This window comes from Rhagoletis pomonella, unplaced genomic scaffold (assembly GCF_013731165.1).
Source record: "Rhagoletis pomonella isolate Grant_MI unplaced genomic scaffold, Rhpom_1.0 Rhpom_scaffold_00005, whole genome shotgun sequence".
NCBI classification, from domain to species: Eukaryota; Metazoa; Arthropoda; class Insecta; order Diptera; family Tephritidae; genus Rhagoletis; species Rhagoletis pomonella.
Genome location: NW_023458559.1, coordinates 51,061,673 through 51,082,427, shown reverse-complemented (window position 1 = coordinate 51,082,427; position 20,755 = coordinate 51,061,673). Strand labels below are relative to the sequence as shown.

At 36.2% G+C, this 20,755-nt stretch overlaps 2 protein-coding genes across 2 annotated transcripts in view; one reads left to right on the top strand and one right to left on the bottom strand.

Annotated features, from left to right (window-relative positions):
- The window catches only part of LOC118740140 (glutamate decarboxylase 1-like), an 8,238-nt gene extending 6,265 nt beyond the window's left edge, over positions 1–1,973 (top strand). The window contains exons 4-6 of the mRNA XM_036471634.1: positions 698–1,074; positions 1,138–1,632; positions 1,711–1,973. Coding sequence (XP_036327527.1) covers positions 698–1,074; positions 1,138–1,632; positions 1,711–1,899 — 1,061 coding nt within the window. The 3' untranslated portion in view covers positions 1,900–1,973. The remainder of the gene's footprint in view (positions 1–697; positions 1,075–1,137; positions 1,633–1,710) is intronic.
- The window catches only part of LOC118739162 (uncharacterized membrane protein DDB_G0293934-like), a gene marked incomplete in the record, with an annotated part of 266,030 nt that overhangs the window by 125,046 nt on the left and 120,229 nt on the right, over positions 1–20,755 (bottom strand).

Here is a 20,755-nt window from a genome sequence, read left to right as displayed (position 1 = left end):
GTGTGAGACAGCCTTGAAGCCAAAGGCAAAGCGGCTGCACTTCGCAGGCTTACTTATCTTAATAAATAATAAATGGAAAATAATTGTTGGCTCTATTTTAAAAGTTACTTTTGATTTTACGCTATGAGATAGTTTTAGCCTCCTTAATAAATTTTAAATGTCCCCGACGCACGATTTTCTAATCCGCATTTAAATGTCGGGAAATGTACGTATGTATATAAAATTTGAGGCTCAAGTTCATAAGCCACCGCCAAAGCTCCAAAAATCATTTTAAATATATGCTATTTTTCCACCGTTGTGCGATCCAGGTCCGCTAGTTGAAAATGAAATAAATATATGGATGTAATTTTACTCAAAATTATGCTCGCTTTTCTTAATTTATTAATTCATCAAGGCGAATTTATATAAGGTGGTGCTGTTTCATCAGCCGTGAGTAGCGTTTGATTGTCAAAATTTTGAATTTCGTTAGTGAGTGAGTGAAAACGTGAGAGTGTTTGTATTTTCTGTCGCCCTTTTTCATTCGGGGAAGAATAGCTGAAATTTGGCAATAGCCCGCTAAAAGCAAAAACAAAATACAAGCAATTGTTGTATTTGTTCAATCGATACCACCTTATATGTATTCGCCTTGTAATTCATCTTACATTTACTTTAGATTCAATGTCACTCGAATTTAAGCTCTAATATTTATAAAAAGTAGCTTACTCCACCTCCATCTTTACAAATAGGTATGGCCTTGTCCTGGCCCGCTACAGTCGTCATCCGGACGTCAAAACCGCTGGCATGTTTGGCATGCGTCCACTTGTCCTCTTCACATCTGAAGAATCGCATTATAGTTTCATCAAAGCCGCCCATTGGCTGGGTTTAGGCGCCGATAATTGTGTGGTCGTCAAAACAAATGAATATGGTCAAATGCTGCCAACCGATTTGGAGGCGAAAATTGTGAAGGCACAAGAGGCGGGGCATGAGCCGTTCTTTGTGAATGCTACCGCTGGCACCACGGTGTTAGGGGCATTCGATGATCTCAATGCAACAGCCGATGTGTGTGAGAAATATGGATTGTGGTTGCATGTGGATGTGAGTATTGCAACGATTCTAACAAAAAGTAATACAAGCATAAACATATGTAAATATCTCTAGGCATGCCTAGGTGGTTCAGCTCTTCTATCCTATGAGAATCGTCACCTGCTGGCCGGCCTTGAGCGCACAAACTCTTTCGCTTGGAATCCACACAAATCGCTCGGTGCTCCACTACAATGTTCGCTCTTTATCACGCGCGAACGTGACCTACTCTCGCGCTGCAATAGCACACAAGTAAATTACCTCTTTCAGCAGGACAAATTTTACGATGTCTCCTATGACACAGGCAATAAGAGTATACAATGTGGACGCAAAATTGATGCATTTAAATTTTGGCTAATGCTGAAAGCTCGTGGCTATGGTAGTTTTGGACGGCTTCTCGATCATGGAATAAATATCTCGAAAGTGCTAATTAAGAAAATAAAGCAACGTGGAAGCGATCGTTTTCGTTTGGTTCTGGATGATTTTCAATACATGAACGTTTGCTTTTGGTACATACCGAAGGCGTTAAGAGGTCTCGAGGAAACTGATGAGTGGCGGGAACGGCTATTTACGGTAAATTATTGAGTACCCATACACATGAGTATAGTATTTTTTTTTTACTATCTATAAATATTTATTAATATTTATTAGGTTGCGCCCAAGATTAAGGAGCGCATGGCTTATAGCGGCACAGTGATGATCGGATACACGCCATTGCAATATCGCGGCTTGGGTAATTTTTTCCGCATGGTTTTCACCTGTTTTCCCGTGTTAGAAGAGCCGGAGCTTGATTGTATTTTGGACGAAATTGAGCGCTTGGGTGAAGAGTGCGAGTATTAGTTCAATAAAATGAGATTAGTTATGATTTAAGATTTCTTGTACACAAAGTGATTTTGAAATAAAAGAAATAAAATACTCGTATTTCATAAATTTCATTTTATTATTTGGTAAACTGCAAACTGCTCTCATTGCCTCTTTTCTTTCCGAAGTTCTGCCTGTTGTTCATCCCAAACAAAAGCGTATACATTTGGTCCTTCCACAGTGTTCGTCGGTAACGCTTACGTTGATTGTCCATCGGAGGGTGTAGAGTCGAAGGATCTTTTCATAAGAAATGTCCAGGCAGTTCTTGTCGATATAGAGCTCGGAAAGTAAGTTTAACCTTCATTTTCGAAACTCTTCGACCACGGGATCAGCGTCATGGATTTCACGCGAAATCAAAGCTGTGGGACTGCCTGAAGGCTTCATATGGGTTCGGGACACAGTGGAGTCATGGGCTATGAAGTGGCAGATATTCTCGCCAGAAAAGGGGCTGCCCTGGGATTCACACGCTCAGGACCCATTACGGGTCTACCTTGGAGCTCCGTTAGGCGAAGCTACTATATCTGAATGAAGAACGAAGCGTAACATTACTGGACAAATACGGAAGGTAACAGAGAGGCCCAGTCCTTCATTCCTGATAAATCAACAAGGAGAACCGAAGAATACCTTCACCTCAATTGGCATGAAGTAAGAATTGTTACTGGCTTTCTAACTGTAGGGCAATGCAACTCTTGTCAAAGGAGTTGGATTGTTAACTCTGACCACTGTTGGTTGTGCAATGAAGAACACGAAACAGCAAAGTACATTATGTGCCCTCAGCAGGGCGACTGTAACTGTGACAAAATGTAGTGTACACCGAGTGCAAAACTCACAACCAAAAACTCACCGAATGAAATCCAGTAAATTTTTTTGCAAGAGAAGTGTACACAATTTTGGCGGTTAAAACTCATTCTCACACTTAGCTTAGCGATTAGCTATTTTTTGTAGGACCCCTAAATACCCCAAAAAGAAATCGGAGGGCTCATTAAAAATCGGTAGTATTAAAAAATGGTAAAACAAATAATTGAGTATTATTATTGGAAGTCTCCCGAAGAGAAACAGAGTTTTCTGATCGAAAGGTATTGGTTTTCAAAAATTCTATACCATTTCTAAGAAACATTGTTTTTTTTTGCATATAAAATACATGGAAAACTTTAAGCGACCTCTAAATACTTTTTGATTGCAAAATAAAAACAGGGGTACAATATTTTTCGGTATAGAACAATCCTAGACAATTCCGACTTTACTTTTTTTTGGACCACCCCAATGTACATATGTACATGTTCAAATAACGCCCTTTGCTGTGCTTTTGGGAGGTTATACTTGAGCGCGCATTTAAATTAAAGCTTTAGCAGGTATGTACATATGTAAGTAAATATTTACTTTTTTGCTGTCGTAACTTATGAAATTCCATCCAATAGGAATCAACCATACTAAATAACCGTCATGCGAACAATAACCAGGAGCAACGCAACCTTAAATCAATATTAATGAAGAAGAAATGAAAAACGATAAAAGAAAACCTTATAAAAACATTAAAGAAAGAAGCGAAAGAAGCTATTCCACATGCATTCTAAAAAGTGTGTTAACTAAGAATCTACAATTTTCAATATTTTGAAGTAATATGTACATATGTATGTGCATATTACCATAAAAATGTAAGCAGACCAAATAAACTAAAGCAACATCACAGTAAATCAGAGATGAAAAGGAGAAGACTGGAATGAACTTTGTTGAACTTCAATGCAAATGTAAACAAACCCTCCTTAAAATGGAAGCACCTCGCGCGCCAATAAGTAGAAAAGGAGGCGAGACCAGCAGTGAGCCACTAAAAATCAGAAAAAATAAAAGTAGCAATGCGAATCCATGAAGACTAAGTATACACGAAGTGCATTTAGTGAAGTGAAAAAAGAAAAACCTTTTAAATATGCCATTGTGGAAATTGGATGCGCATGCAAAAATTAATGCTGGTGACGCGCCACAAAAAAAAAAATCGCACACAAAAATAAAAGATACATACCTGCATATAATAAAAATATTGTGAAAACAAAAGAAATATTAAACACAAAGCAATGTCACGCTGTGGAGATCATAAAGCACAATTGGCAAACATAAGGAAAAAGTGAACTTAGCAAATGTGCGCGTTAATAAATTGGGACGATTGGTACGCGTTGAGCCGCATACTCATTTTGGAGCGACGTTGTCACGCATGCTCGGTACGTGCGCGTTGGCGACATGTGCTTGCCGCATGCAGTTTACACTTCGAGTCGCCAAAATATGGATGGCTCTTTATGCTTACATATGCATGCAAATATGTACATGGGTATGTATGTATGTATGTACATACATATGGGTGGGTAGAGTTCTCAATCGAGTGGGGTTAACTATCGGTAACTAGTGATCGGACACCACCTAGTGACCGGACACTTTTGTCTTTTTTGCCTGAAATAAGAAAACCGTTGATAAATAATAGTTTTGTTCCCCAACTTTTCTGGATAAAACCTGTAAAACTGTCAAAAAGCAAAATTGCTCTCGGAGTAAGAGAAAGCCCAAAAAGTACGGGAACGCTTTTCGGGTAAAAACTGGTAAAACTGTCAAATACACAGTGGGCGCCATTTTTCGTTTACACAGCAGTTTTTTATGATTTGCCGAACTGCTAAATTATATGCAAATACACAAGCAAATTAACAAAAATACTTACAAAACTTGATATTTCTTTGCTGCGATATATTTAAGACTGTGAAATGCAGATCTACTTTTTTTGCTTATTCAACTTTCAAATCATTTGAACAGCTGATGGTTTGACACTTTACCAGCAAAAATTCTTCGGGTAAAATCTTGCAACTTCTGACAAAGAGAGGATCGATTTTAATATCCCATTTTTTCCCTACTTCACCAGAGAACCGAGTACGGGACCGATTTCGGGTAAATTCCTGTAAATTCTTGCAACTTCTTGCGATTTAGGGAACGCAACTAATAATAATTTGAAATCAAAGGAGACCTTGATTTGTTTTTAAATGCTGCACGGCTGTAACACCATCACTTTATGTGTTTGCTTTAGAGTGTGAAAACGTCCATATTTTAATTTTTTCGTTAGTGATACATAGTTCATTTAGCAATGTAGATTCAAGAATCAAATTCAAGTAAAATTAATGACAAAAAGCCCGGTGACTAAAAGTATTAAAAAATAACGCGATTTTATTAACCGGACATCCACATTTTTCATTACTGTAATAGTTTTTAACCCTCTCGTGGATAAATTAGACATATTTTTAGAATGAATAATGCGGATTCAGGACAAGCATGCTCACAAATAAACAAGGAAAATAAACAGTCAACTGCCCAAGACCGTGTTAAATGCAAAGTTGCTGAGTCTAAATATAGAAACGGTCCGAAATTCTATTTGCAGACCAAAAAATCATGAAAGATAGTGGAAGGAGAACCCCATTCAAAGATAGTATACCTGGTTAGACGTAGCTAAAACTATTTTTCAAGCGCAATCCTGGACTTTCATTCTGAAAAGCCGAGTCTATAAGCAAAGGCAGAGCTGTAATTACAGAAATATCTATAAGGCAACGGTCCTTTAAACTAACCGAATATCTAAAAGATATTAATAGCGAGGATGTTTTGCAAGACCCTTCACGAGTATTTAGTGGCGACGTAACAAGTTTTTCTTTGTGCCGAAAAACAGGAATATTCTTTGCTCCGAAAGGGTACGAAAATGTGTACCAAATATCCACTGCCTCCGAAAAAGAAACCATAACAGTTTTAATGGTCACATCTGCTGGATGGATTTCGCAAATGCGGTTTATATTTTTTAAATCCCGATGCAGAAGGTTATACGAAATATCTAAAATCCGAAGCAATTGCAATACAAACGCAGGATGAAATGACTTGCCAGAAAAACTCGATACAGAATTGCGTACTAAGTGATAACTGAACTCTCATCCCAATTACGAGATTTGGGCATAGATTCTGACGTTATATTAGAAGTTATCTCTGAAGAAGTTCAAACTCCTCGTTGCGCAATCCTCTCGAATACCAGAACACAGGTTCCGGAATGTGCCCTGATGTAAATAATATTTATACCATTGTTTGATGTAACTTTAGATGACCTGAAAATACCGACAGGTATATTCATTATAAGCGACGATGGAGTTTTAGAACCAGCATGCAGTAGTCGAGAGGACGTGTCCACAAAAACACCTACTCTTATCATATCTTCCCCAGCTCCCAGCTGTACTAGTAGCGTATCATCGCACTTATTCTACCCAAAGCCTTTCGTAGTCCCCTGGTCCCCCTTCGCAGATAGTTAAATTAACCCTCTACCGCATACGAACCCAAATATGGTGTCACTACTTGGCAAGGCAAAAACTAATGAAAAACTCAGTGGTTCTTGTAAAAAAAAAAAAAAAAACAATATATTTTCTTAATTCCCTCATCCTCCTCTGTGTCAATCAATAACACATGGAAACACTGATTTTGGTACGGCAAATGTAAAAGCTGTTTTTGATAGACTTTTTGGTGCTGATAACAAATATGTAAGTATAAAGTTTCCATCAGCTCCACATTTTGAGAAAAACGAGGTTTTTGATTTACTTGAGAAGTTCTAGCAAAAAAAACAAAAGCTGATAGAACTTTCGACTTACACTTAAATTAAAGCAATAACTCTCATATATTGAACAATAACAAAATACTGGAGTATAGTGCTATTGAAAATCAAAAACCAGTTTTTGCTCTTAAAAAAATTACTATAAGTGTTGCCAAAAGCGATATTTTTTGACAGTTTGATCTCGTTTTTCTCAAAATCTCGAGCCGATGGAAACTTTATACTTACGGATTCGTAATCAGCACAAAATATTCTATCAGAAGCAGTTTTAACATTTGCCACGCCAAACTATTTTATATTGTTTTTATATAATTTTCCATATACATATTTCTGTACAAAATAAAATTTAAAATAAATGACTTGGAGTCGTTTTTCTTTCGATAAAGATTTATTAATATGTAAATAACGGTTTAAACTCTTTTATTCATCTCTTGCATAATTCATGCAGTAGAGGGTTAAATCATTTGATAAAATAAAGTGGATAAATTTTCCCGTCCAAAAAACACACATAATTTATTTATTTACGAATTACAAGCCCTAAACTGCACCTGTGTAATCAAAATTCCCCCTGTGATAACTGAAATTGTTCTGCACATGGTTCAAGAGCTGATGACATCTTCGCTGAAAGCACAAAGACGGCACTCCTCCTTTTTGAATACACCTTGTAAAACGTTGTAACGTCCGCGACTTCTACGAGAACGAGGAATAACGTTGTGCGCACTGTTCTAGATTTTCAAAAATTTTATATTTTTAAGTTTTCCTTTCTGAGCCCTATTCTCCAATAGATCTTCTCGATTGGTTACGTACATACATATGTATGTACATATATCGATTTATTAAAAAAAAATGCACACACGAACGCCAACAGATAAACATCGATTAGAAATCTAGCCACCACTGAATTCATAGCGTAAAGGCAGTTGAGGTTCTAACAGGATTGCTACGCTTTATTCTCCCACCCCCTGCTACATACCTATAACTCCTAGCTTCTGCCGCACAAAACATGCGACCAACCACCTTACTACTTTCTTACGTAAGTGCATACTTAGCGTGGTATTGGCATACCCACTTACATACCTACATACGTAGATACCAACCCAGAAGTTCAACGCAACTGTGCAGAGGTTGGCATATAAAAATGCGTACGCAGCGCAAAATATGCGGTCGCGAGCCTTAAGCGGTCGTCTTTGTCGTCATCAGAGACGCAGGCGGACATACATTTGTATGTACATACATCTTCGGGATCTACGCTTCATTGTCATACTCGTCGTTGTCGTCACCGCCGTCACCGCCGTCATCATCGTCCTCTTCAATGGCGTCGACGCCATCCTCATCATCAACTCAACTCAACTCAAGTCAAGTCAACTCAGCTTAATGCAACTCAAGTCGTCGCGTCTTAGTAAGACTTAGTGCACCACCGGTTCAGGCGCTTAACTTGCATTTCAACTTTTGCTATGCTACAGTCCACGAAATAGTCTCAATGCCTATAAACAATTCCTATGTACATACATATATTCAATTACATACTTGGATGGCAGTCACCTAGGAGGCAGTCAGCCTGCATTAAAGTTGAAGCAGCGTCAAATACAGCCTCCGCCGACTACTCGCAGAATGTTGTTGGTTAGTGTTTGCCAGTTGCGCGGGCATTATGTGTCTAATTTTTTTTTCTTAGTGCACTGCCTCGCTGACAGTCTGACTGCTTGCTTGACTGGCTGACTGGCTGATTTCTGCAATTGTCGGACTCATTAGTCGCAATCATACGGCAATTGTTGATTTGTTAGATTTTCACCAGCCTTCAGACTAACGCGCACTCTCCAAGTGCGCCGTGGGGTTGTGGTTGGCTGCCGGTGTGATTTGCTTCCATTGTTTTGTCGTGAAGTTGTGGATTGTTATTTGATTGCTGCTGCGCAGAGCTTGGCTGAATTGAAGCCTAGTGCCACTCTGCTTTCTTGACCGTTTCTCATTTTGTGAGTGTTCCCATTCCCGTGGCAATTTATTAAAGTTCATTGGCGACACAGACGCGCGCGAGGCGAAGTGACAAAGCAAAGCAGCTCTGGCACTAGCTAACTAAAGTCTAACTTAATCGTCGTTTAACCGAATGCCAGGCTTTAGTTGCTATTGTCTTACATAGTGAATAATTGTAGATAAATTGAATGTTCTGTATGCGATGCGTTAAAGCAGAGATTTTCCGTGTAGAACTAGAAGTACGAGTAATAGCATAAGTTTGTAAAAGCTGTACGGCTACCGAGCATAAGAAGCTGAAGATGTCATTAAGTTATTGGACGCCACATATGAAATACATGCAACCTTTTTTTTTTGCTTCGTCTCCATCTAATCCAGAGGTTCCCAGACTTTTTTTGCTCGTAGACCCTTTTCAAGACTTTTCTGTGAAGATTAGATCCAATGATGTAAATTTGCATGGCGGGTGCGTTCCAAAACTAAATTTGGAGTGGCAAAATTAAAAATAAAATATCTTCTTGTGTTCTATTATAGAATTATTGTAATTTTTAAATTGCAAGTTTTAAAAAATAAAACTCATAGAGCCCTCAAAGTACTCTTTCGTTCTGAGGAGTTATACATACGGTGACCATTCGCACCGATTTTGGCAGGACAGTACCGATTTTGAGAAAATTGTTCCGCTGAATATTTTTTAAAGGTCGGGACTAGGTATGTTAATTTTTAAGCTTTTTCAGATCCCGGGATTTTCGGTATGTCGTTATCACAATCTCGGGATCACGGGATTAGTCCCGGGCCTTAGATATTCATTAATTTTAAACAACTTAAATCGAACTCAAATCGCGAAATGTGAGCTGTAGATAGTATCTACTAGATACAGTTGCGAAAATGCAGATAATGTTTATTATATTATTATGAAAGTGTAGCTCCTTATCTAACAAGACCCATGTAAGTCAAAATTTCAAACTTTGTCAAAAATGGGCGAAATTCGACAAAGTTTAATCAAAGTCTTGAGCTTATTAATTAGTAGATGTCTTAGAAATATTGCTGAGCATGCAGTTTTGTAGCCCATTCAATGCAAATTGCAAATTTTAAGTAGCTAAAACTTACCGTTGATTTTTGGTATTTTTTTTTTGTAGCAGATGTTGTTCATATTCTCCATAAAAAAAAAATTTGAACATGAAAGAAAATGAGCGAACGAAAAATTGTCAAAAACCAACGACTAATCACATCTACCTGAAACTTGCACTTTATTATACTAAAAAACAAAACTGCATACTCAAAACAATTCTAGAAGATCTGATTAAATTGTTTAAAATTTTGATCAACGTTTGAGTCGTTTATTTTGAAATTGGCATAAGTCACTTCACACCTGTTGTGCTTAGAGGACCAGGTACTTGTATCTGAACGCGTCGGTTATTCGTTCCACTTCATCAACCAAAGGTAGAAGGTTTTGTCGACAGGTTATGACGATAGAGCGATTTACAGATGCATTTTCATTTAAGCACAATAGCTACGGAGGGACTTATACCACTTTCAAATTAAACGGCTCCTTTTTTAAAATTCGTCGAAATTTTATAAACGTTTTTTTAGATAGTAAGCTATATTTTCATAATAAAATAACAAACATTTTTTGTGCAAGGAAAAGTAGACAAATCTTGCTAAAATATCTACTTACATACTCGCCACCGTATTATTATTATGTGTATACATGTTTCCGATCATTTTTAAAGTTTTTCTCTTTGTTTTGTTTTAAATAATAGTGTATTATCTTTTTATTCTAAAGCAAAATTGTATGTTCGGATTCGATGCTTTAAAATGTTTGGATTTTTCTCCTCAGAAATCTAATAGTTAAAAAACTTTTTTCACGGAAATGGCATTCGCCATTTTCAAATATGAGTGTTTTTACACTCTAGAAGATAATTTATGCAACCTCACATACGCGATTTTGCATTATTTTGATACGCGGTTTTGCAAATGTATGACTTTCCACATACAGCCAAAACCCGATATTCTGATCTAATAATTGCAGAGCCGATTCGAATTATCGAAATTGTCAGATTATCGGGTAGCTACAGAATATGAAAATTTATTAAAAAAACACAATTTTTAGTAAAAAATCAAGTATTTAAATAATTCATGAAAGTCTTATAAAATGACATATTAAAGATAATGCAATAACTTTTAGAATAAGAAAAGAAATAAAAATTTATATTACCTATTCATTTTTCATCTGGTCCTTACCGTAACTGTTGGTTACATTACCGTTGCAAATTTACCGAAAACCTGAGCAGAGCATTACTAATTACTGAGTAGCTAATGCTGTGAGAACAGCTGTTCGGATTACCGATTATTCGAATCAACGAATAGTCGGATCATCAATTAAGTTTCCACTGTACATACATACAAATGCGTGCATCCATCCCAGCCCATTGCCGCACGTCACAAGAAGGCAATTGACCGGTGGTTTCGGCAACGTCTTCACTTGCATTTACAAATAGCGCGTAACTAAATGCTCAACATTGCGTTTTACATGTAGACAATGTGTGCACACAATCTTATATGTAGTATGCATGCATCAAATTACGAAGGGTATACATACATACGTGCATATGTATGTATGCACGTAGAAGCAACTTGCTCCATTTGGTCCAGTACTTGCTGCGGGAATAAAGAAATCATATACGCGCTCAACATAAAAACAAATAACGCACAACACTAATGAATTGTAATGAATACAATAACAGCAAAAACGGAAGAAAAAAGTTAACGTTCATACTCGTATCAAAAGGACAAAAAATAGAGTTTCAACAATAAGTACTAAGAAGACGGCAGCAGGGCAGCAGCAACAAACACTTCAGTTGAAAAAAAGTTGCTGCATTGCATTTATTTTATTCAAGTATGTACTTACATACATATGCAGTAAATATGCACATTAGGGTGGTCCAAAAATGCATGTGAAAAAGTAAAGTCAGAATTTTTCATATAAGTATTAGGTACTATTTTCTTGTTTGGAAAACAAAAAGTATTTAGAGGTCGCTCAAAACGCTCAAAGTTTTCCATGAATTTTATATAGGAAAGAATAATTTTTCGTAGAAATTGTATAGAATTCTTGAAAATCAATATTTTTCGATCGGAAAACTCTGTTTCTCTTCAGGAGATTTTCAATATAATATCCAATTTTTTATTAACAATTTTTTCATAGTAACTATATTTTATAGTGGTTCGCCAAAAACACCCAGAAAATGCAATGGGGGATAAATTAAAAACTATAGTACTAAAAATTGGTTAAATAAGCAGTTGGGTTTTGTTATTGGAAGTCTCTTGAAGACAACCAGAGTTTTCCGATCGAAAAATATAAATTTCTGCGAAAGACCTCTAAATATATATTTTTTGATTTCAAAATAAAAAAGAGGGGTATATTTTTTCGATATAGAACCCCAGGATTGAGTGCATTAAAATTCTGACTTTACTTATATTGGACCACCCTAATGTGCATACATACATACGTAATATGACTGTAGTTTTGTAGACAAGTAGTGCCAGCACTCCCGGGCATAATCTTCGGTTAGTTTACTTGCGCGCAGTGCTGCCATATTCATAGTTTTAAGTGGTAAATGCATCTAAAATGAGAAATAAATGGGAAATTCCATAACAGTGGTATTTTGATAAAGATCCCTTCCAAGATGCTTCAGATTGTGTTAAATTTGAAGTATCGAATCAATTGTATAAAAGAATTAACTATTCAATTTACGGAAAATAACGAAATTTGAATTTACAATTTTCTAAAGAATGTTTTTGCTAAGCTACATATTATTTAAATTATATTGGTGGTGATTGATTTTTCCGACAGGGTGGGAATTTGGAACGAATTTCCGTCATCCTTTTCCGAATTTATTTTGAAGACAAATCGGCTTCGACGTTGTGTCATCTTCACTATAATTTTTCATTCGAAAATAAATTATTATTTAAACTGTTTTTATTTCAATTAAAATTAGTTGGTTTTTCTTGCTTATGTTAAATACAATTAAAAAATCTTAATTTTCCAAAAATGCCTTTATTTTTTAAGGTTTTTTGTTGACATCACAGTTTTTTCGTTGGAATCAAGTTTTTTTTTTTGAAAAAAAAAGTGGCAACACTACTTGCGCCCTGCATTGCAAGAATAAATTCAGTGAAAACTCTAGGGAATTCGAAAAACGAAATGGCCCACTGAGAGACTGTACAGACTTTGAATGGCAAAATAACAAACCTTGTTAGCACTCGTGTTAATGAATTAAATTTGTTGTAGGCACGCTTGTAGTGGAGGCTAGAAATTTTGAAGTCATGAACTAAACTAATTATGCTTCCCTCTGAAAATCTACGTTTTACATTTTACAACCGTTATTTCTATAGCTGTAATGACGGGACAAAAATTACAGTACCCAAACTTTTGTCGCATCGATATTGTTGATGTGTTTCCATCTTTGAATGTTGCAGCCTGTTGCATTTTCTGATGCTTATCAACACTGTTTCAGTTTTGTTCTCAAGTAGGTAGTAACAATCAGAGATTGGCTTGCGTTGAACGCCAACTATTGCAAACTCAATCAATACTACTGCTTTGTATGGCTGAGCAGCGCGTTGGCTTAGTAGTATCGATACCTAAAAGAAATAAAGGATGAACGATACTTAAACAGCTCATACTGATATTGACTTCGGCAAAACAGTATTCCGAATGCTCGGATGTTGCTAATGTGGAATTTTAGACATCCGAGGATGCGAATATCTGACAGCTAACATCCGCGGATGCGGATGCGAATGCGGATGCCAAGTATTTTTAGGAAACAATTAGAATTTAGCATAATGGCGAGATTGTTGCTTAAACAGCGCTTACAAGCCAAACCAGACGTGCTAGGTTTTTCTAAAGCTTTTTAAAAAGAATTCTTCATTCGAACTCCTTTGGCTTTTTCAGAAATGGGGGACCGAATCTGTAACTTCGTCAGCGTTTTTTCGATTTTAGTTTTTGTAATTCATTTTTAATACTTTCTTCTGCGACTGGTTTGAAAAATAAATAGGTGGATATGGAAAATAAATTATTATTTTCCAGGAATGAAAATTTTGAACAAAATTCTGTCTTTAAAGTCGTGCCGAATCGAAACAAAAATTGTTATTTTTTTTAAACCACCCTGTTTTTTTTATAAGAATTTCAATCTCAGACATACAATATACAGAAAACTCTATGGAATTGTAAAATTTTGACATCTGAACTTTCTTAATTTTTTGGCAACAACAGCAAAAAGTTTTTATTTTTTTTTAATCGAAAAACCTTCCGCACAGAAGGTCCAAAAGAGTACTTTTTACATAAGTGAAATCGGTTCAGCCGTTTGGTCAGGCATCGCCGTCATACGGAAAACATTTAATTTTTATATATATAGATATAGATGACGATTACAACTCTTCCAACTTTTCGAGTCGTTATATCTCGGAAACGGTGGCTTTTATAAAAAAAAGTATTTCGACATTTTTTTATTGATAATTATCTGATCTACAATGTTTGTCTAAACTAATTTTAAACTTACCGTTCGGCTGAAAATCGCAAAAAAACCCGTTTTCGTGACCTTTGACCTCGAATAACTTTTTTTCCAAGTATCGGATCGATGAGGACTTTCTAGATTCCATTTATGATGGTGTTTTGAACAATCCTACCAATTTTCAGCTGGGTGGGAATTATTGTAACTTCGAATGTCTAAATTGACCGGACTATAACGTAATTCTTATTTTATTAAAAGTCAGACCTATAGTTTTTTAATTATTTGAGCATCGATTCTCTTTATAGCCAGACGTTGATCATTTCTGCTGGAAATCCCTATTGAAGGAGCTAACTCTGACTTTAAAAAGCAAAGAAGTTTTTAGCCAAGGATTCAATGTACATCCCTATGAAAAAAATATTGGCCGACAACTAAACAAAATAACTGTTTTTAAAATTTTTGCTAAAAATAAATTCCCCATAGAGCCCCATTTGAAATTTTTGAAACGAATATATGTAACATCAAAAGCAAATCACGAAAATTTGGTTAGGAATTACAATGCACATCTTCTTCTTTTGTGTCTAGTAGTTTTTTTAAGATTGGTCCAAAAAAAAGAAAGAAACCAATGCAGATATTTAAAGCGCAGAAAAAAACATTTTTTGTTAAAAAGACTATGTTCTCTTTGACGTACGTCAAAGGTCAAGTAGAAGTTGGAACTTGTATGACTGCCCGTTGATAGCGCGGTTATATAGCTTAAGAAATAATATGTTTAAAGAAATTTTTCTCAAAGTTGATAAATATGACATTTGACCAGTTTTGTTACACAATGGTCACAGGCAAAAATATTGGCTACATTTTGTCATTTTGTTTTCCATATAGACGTTTTATCGGTGCACTTGCACAATATTCGCATTCGCAAAAGCTCCGCATTGATTATTGCGATTGCGAAAGCGAATGCGAATGTTAAAATTAATGCGGAAGTTCCGCGGTTGCGAATGCGAATATTCGCAATAGCATTGAAAAATGGTTTGAATTTTACTAACGCTGCATTTACACGTTCAGTAAAGTGCTTTCAATCTGCTCACAGGTATAAGTTGTCAAAAACCATTTTTTGAACATGTTAGCCTCAAGCAAATGTCGATTATGTATAAAATATTTATTAAATGTAAAAATCAGTGCAAACTTAAAAATCGGTACAATAAAAGAATGAGCACATGCATTGATTAAATCGGCGCATCTGGCCACCCTAGCAGGGCGTAAGGATACTCCTTTGCCCCATATTAAATTTTGAGATTCGGAGTTTCATTCTTATTAAGATCTGTAAAAATACATATATAAAATTGGTTTGCATGAAATGTTTTAAGAATATCCATACAACCATGCAGCCCCGCATATTCTGCAATATATGTATGGATGTATGTATGTATGTGTATCTGAAACAACTCTAGTAAACAATACTCGTCACATAATCCATTGAAATGTCTCTGACATTTTACACTACGGAGCCCTTATATGTATGTATGTACATACATGCACCCTTATTTTTTTGATGCATTCCACCGTTGCAGTTTGGCTGCACAAGTATTATATTGCATTCTGCACTACTGCAATTTGCGGTCATAGTACGTGTGCTAAATGCAGGCTTGCAACAGCCCTGATGCTGTGCTAAGTGCAATTTTTTGTTTTGCATGCAATTCTAGCACTTCTAGCTTTGATTATTGTTATATGTAACTCCATTCCTTTTTGTTGCTATTGTAACCATTGTTGTTGGCTGCATGCAACATGCGTGCCACGATCGACTAAAAAATGATCGCGTACCTAATGACGCCTCTTATAGGGAGCCAATGAAATGTTTTGTACCAGCAATATTCCGACTAAGTGAACGCATTCTAAATATGCATTTGTGTGCTTTTGTTTCACTTAATTTAACAATACGTATTGCTGTTCACAGGATTTTCTTTTGTTTGGGTTTTGGAAATGAGAGGCAAAATATCTACATAAACACTGGTACATACATATGTATTTACATACATATTAAATGGCAATGTGGTTTAGCTGCACGTGCATTTGCTCGTATTTACAATGCTATCTACTTCAAAATCAAATTTTTTCACATACATACATACATGTACGTCAAGTGTTGAATTGATATTCCTGGTACCACTAAAATTGAAATAAATACACATACATATGTATGTAGGAGCACGGACGGGGAAGGTTAAGTTTTTAGATTCTCAATTTACTACACTGAGTAAAGAATTAAGTTACATCCACTAGAGATTTAGACACTATAACCAAATCATGTGTTCAGAACAGGGGCATAACAGCTGCAAGTTTTATCGGAAAAACGTTGTTCAATAACTGTTATTAGATGAGAGATATTTTATATATCGCTGGTAATAGTTATAACCCAATGTTTACTTTTTACGTTGCCTGATAACTGTTATGTAGCATAAATATATTTTCCGCAGACAAAGGAGTTATTTCCCAACGTTTATTTTTTACGTTGCTTGATAACAGTTATTTCCCAACATTTATTTTTTACGTGGTCTGATAACAGTTATTTCACTCCTCCTCTTTTATTTTCATCATCTTTATCTTTTTCTCCTTTTCCGTTTTCGTCAATATTCTTTTCTTATAACGTTTATCAGACAACGTAAAAAAAAAAGTTTGGGCAATCAAGCAACGTAAAAAATAATCGCTGGGCAATAACTGTTATCAAGCAACGTAAAAATAAACCTTGGGTTATAATTCTTATCGGCGAAATAAAAAATATTTTTCATCTAATAACTGTTATGAAAAAACATTTTCGTCAAATTTCAGAATTCGGACAACATTTTCACGGTTTTCACGTTTCGGTAACGTTTTCAACGGACAACGTTTAATACGTGCAGGCGAATTAAAATACAGCGGTTCCGCTAGCTTAGCCAAGTCGTTCGAATGGATACAAACGTTCCCGCCCTGAATGTATTCAACTCGGCACCCGCTGGTGGTACAGAGAAATCGCCTCTTTTGCGATGGAAAGGCCAAGTGGAGAAGGACTTGGCTACACTTGGCGTCAGTTGGCGCAGAAGAGAAACGTCCGTTTTTTTTTGCACTCGACCAAAATGGCGTAGGCGGCTACAACGCCAAACAAGAAGAAGAGATTGCTAAGATTGGATAGAGGATTCATGTAAAATCGTTGAAAAGGGGTACCACTTATAGTTAAATATATACATATGTATGTATATACCAGTAACAGGTTAATCGATCTTTCCCGAACGTGGCACACACAATGATTTGAGTCTCACTAACCAAAAACAAATAGAAAGTTAGGAAATCGAATGTTAATTATGTAATGACTATTTTCAAAAATTAACAAAAATCTATGCCATATATGAATTCGTGCGCCGGATATCAGACATTCAGTTTCGTCCGAACATAGATTTCTCTACTCCTGTCAATTAGGGCCAGTTATTCCACACACGGTTAAATCTGACTGTGAGTTGAATTTAGTTTAAACGCTCGTGCTATCTTGTTAAACTAAGATCAGCCGTTTGCGTGATCTTATTCTAAACTGGCACTGAAAAACTAGCGCTTAAAATTACTTCATTGAATTTTATTATTTTCCAATTATTAAAAAAATTTGTGTTTTTTTTCGGATACCAGTTAAAATAGCGATTTAAGCCCTTAAATAAAAGTTCCACCTTAGATCGAACAGAGAACCGGTCCATAAGCTTACAAGTCATTGCTACCAATTGTCGGTTGCTGTAGCTACTGTTCTACCTTTTCCTTTTTAACATACCTTCTTCAGTTGCAAGCAGTAGGTACTGTTGCTGTGCTACATACATACATACATATGTACATCGTCAACACCAGCTGTTGTTGGTTGTACTTCTGTACTCCTGCTGCAGCTTCAGCTGCCATGGCTCGTGTTAAGATCGCGCGAGATTCAATTTACTTAGTTCCTCTTTTTTCCTTGCCTTTGTAAACTTCAGTTGCTGTTGTTGTCTTCGTTCTTATTAGTATTCTTCGTAGCTAATCTATTGTTTTTCTTTTAGTGTCTACACCTTTCCTTTTGTTTTAGTTGTATTATTTTTTTCGATCTCCGTCGCCACCATTGCCTTGACGTATATTCTTTACGATGGCTCCATGCATGCTCTCTGGAAAAAGCGCGATATAAATACTTCTAATAAATAAGTTCTGTTAAGCCGGTCTACCTGTGCCGCGATGCCACCAACGGGCTGTCCAGCATCCAATAAATTGAACTACATAAGCTTCTTTTTCTCTTACACTCACACATACCTACACACAGATTGATGCTTTTAATGCATTTCTCTTGCTTTTTATTCAAGTGGCATCTTTTTGGACCGACCTGTCTTCCTCCTAATCAGTGTTGCCAGAACTTTTTGGGCCGACCGGCTAGATTGGCAAAAAAAACCGGTCAAAACGGCTAAAATGTTTTAAATGTTAAATGTTAAATAAATCGCAAGAAACGAAAGACTAGTTAACACCATTAATTTATATCGAGTGTATATTCCTCATCATCAAATGAATCACTATTGTATATATCACCTGAATTCATTAATTTTAAGAGATCGTCATCTACAGTAAAATTATGGCAGCATTTTTCTTCACGTTTTAAACCGCATCTTATATATAAAATAGCGTTTTACGTTTTAACGCACATTGGATTTCTTTGCTTAGTTTTTATTATATTCATTGAACTAAATATTCGCTCTACTTCTGCATTATTTATAGGCAAAACAAGAAAACTAAAAACTTGGTTGGAAAGGCCAGCAAAAGGGTTTTCTCCTAGGGCATTTCGAAATTGATAAACTTCGGCCCAAAATTTTACAGTTGAGTCTAAATTACTCCAGGTATGTAACGTTAACCGTTGCCATTGCATTTCTATGGATGTTATTTGGTCGGCATTATATTTGTGTTTTTGTTGCTGTAGTTGAACAAATACTTTTGGTTTAATTACTCTTAATGCATTTTCAACCGAAAAAAGTCAATTTTTTTTCGTGTGGCAATATTTGTAGGGAGGTGTTGGCGTAATTCCTTTATTAAAGTGATAATAAAATAGCGACCATTTTCTCGAATTATTTTCTCGGCTTCGTGGTCAAAAGCGTTTGTGCTTACTTTTGTTTTTAAATACTCTTCAAAACTGTGATAAAACTGAGGAAATGGAGCAAGGTATGGTTCCAACGGGGAGCATATAGGATCAAATGTGACCGCGCTAATAACCACTAGGGAGCATAGATGCGAAAGTAAAACATTGAGTTCATTAGAAATCTTCATTGGGTCTGCATTATTGCTTTCGAACAACTTATTTACTTTTTGCACCTGAAAATTAGGCAAATAGTAAAATCGGCTAAAAACGGCTAACTTTTTTTTACAAACCGGCTAACACATCGGCTGCCGGCTAGATCGAATTTTCTCCGGCTAGTTGCAATCAAAACCGGCTAAATCTAGCCGGAAAACGGCTAAAATGGCAACGCTGCTCCTAATCCCCCAGCATGTTGCTGATACCTCTGCGATGCTATTATCGACATGTTGCTTACTGACTGAGTGAGCGCTTTGTCGGCTAGAGCCAGTGTTGCCATTTTGCTGCTTTTGGGGCTAGATTTAGCTCTTTTAGTTTTAAATTGCCCCAGAAATTTGCTTTTAGCCCCTAGCTCTTTTAAATTTGAAACAGCCATTTGAGACTCCAAAAATTGCAAAAAGTGGGTCACGTAGTATGGGTACGTTCCCTTAGTTCTTAACACAACCTCAAGTTGAGTTCAAACCTTAATGTTTGCTGGTTATATTCAGAAGGTGGTTTTGTGTGTGTCTGCATGTGGTTGAACTATTCGCATTGAATTTATGTGTGTATGCGTTGTATACACTTTGTGCCAGCAAAGGCTACAAAGAGAGAGATTCTCTAAAAAAATATGAATTAAAACCATTACTTTAGATTAGGTTGAGCCAGCAGACCAATGAAAAATTACAAAAATTTTTACATGAATTGGCCGAACTGCAATGATATTTCTGGTATCAGTATTTTACTAACATATTCTTAAGAAAAAAATTTAATTGGAGCAAGAAAAATAAATAACGTGACGTAACGCTTGGTCTATCATCTCGAGTTGCTGGATCTAATCAAGAAGGATTATATTAGGTTGAGTAAGTTGCTCGGAAAGAGTATCCTGCAATAGCACAGAGCACTATGATGGTAAAAATTTCCAACATACAGCAGATTGACGGATGGGTCAATAATAATATTTCCTAAATTTTCGGTCTCCTTCTTAGTTTAGGATATTTCTTTAATCAAGGTAATTATTGTAAGGGTAAGGCAACATCACTACCGTTTGGCACAGGCCATTAATATCAATTCAACAAAGGCTGTGTTTTTCTTATGGAAGTAGTTTTTGTAGTGGTACTTCTGAGCCCTGCCTAAATCGTCTAGTCCATCAATCGGTGTTGCCATGATAAATATTTGCGACATCTTTATCTCAAATACTCCGAGAACTGGATCATTGAATGTTGCATTTGTGGTTTTTGTATGACGAGAAAGGAATTTATTTCTTAGTTGACTACTCGGGCAAATTTCGCGGCGAATTCCGGGTAGCTTATTTAACCTTCCGACATGAAATTTAAATGAGTTCAATGCCATTTAGATTTTTCGCGAATCAAACAGTAAGTAAGCAACAGTAGTATTTACATTCGTAACCGTATTCGTAGTATTATTACTTACTCTGATACATAAAGTTGACATAAACATTGGTCCGTGGGTTTCATTTAGTAC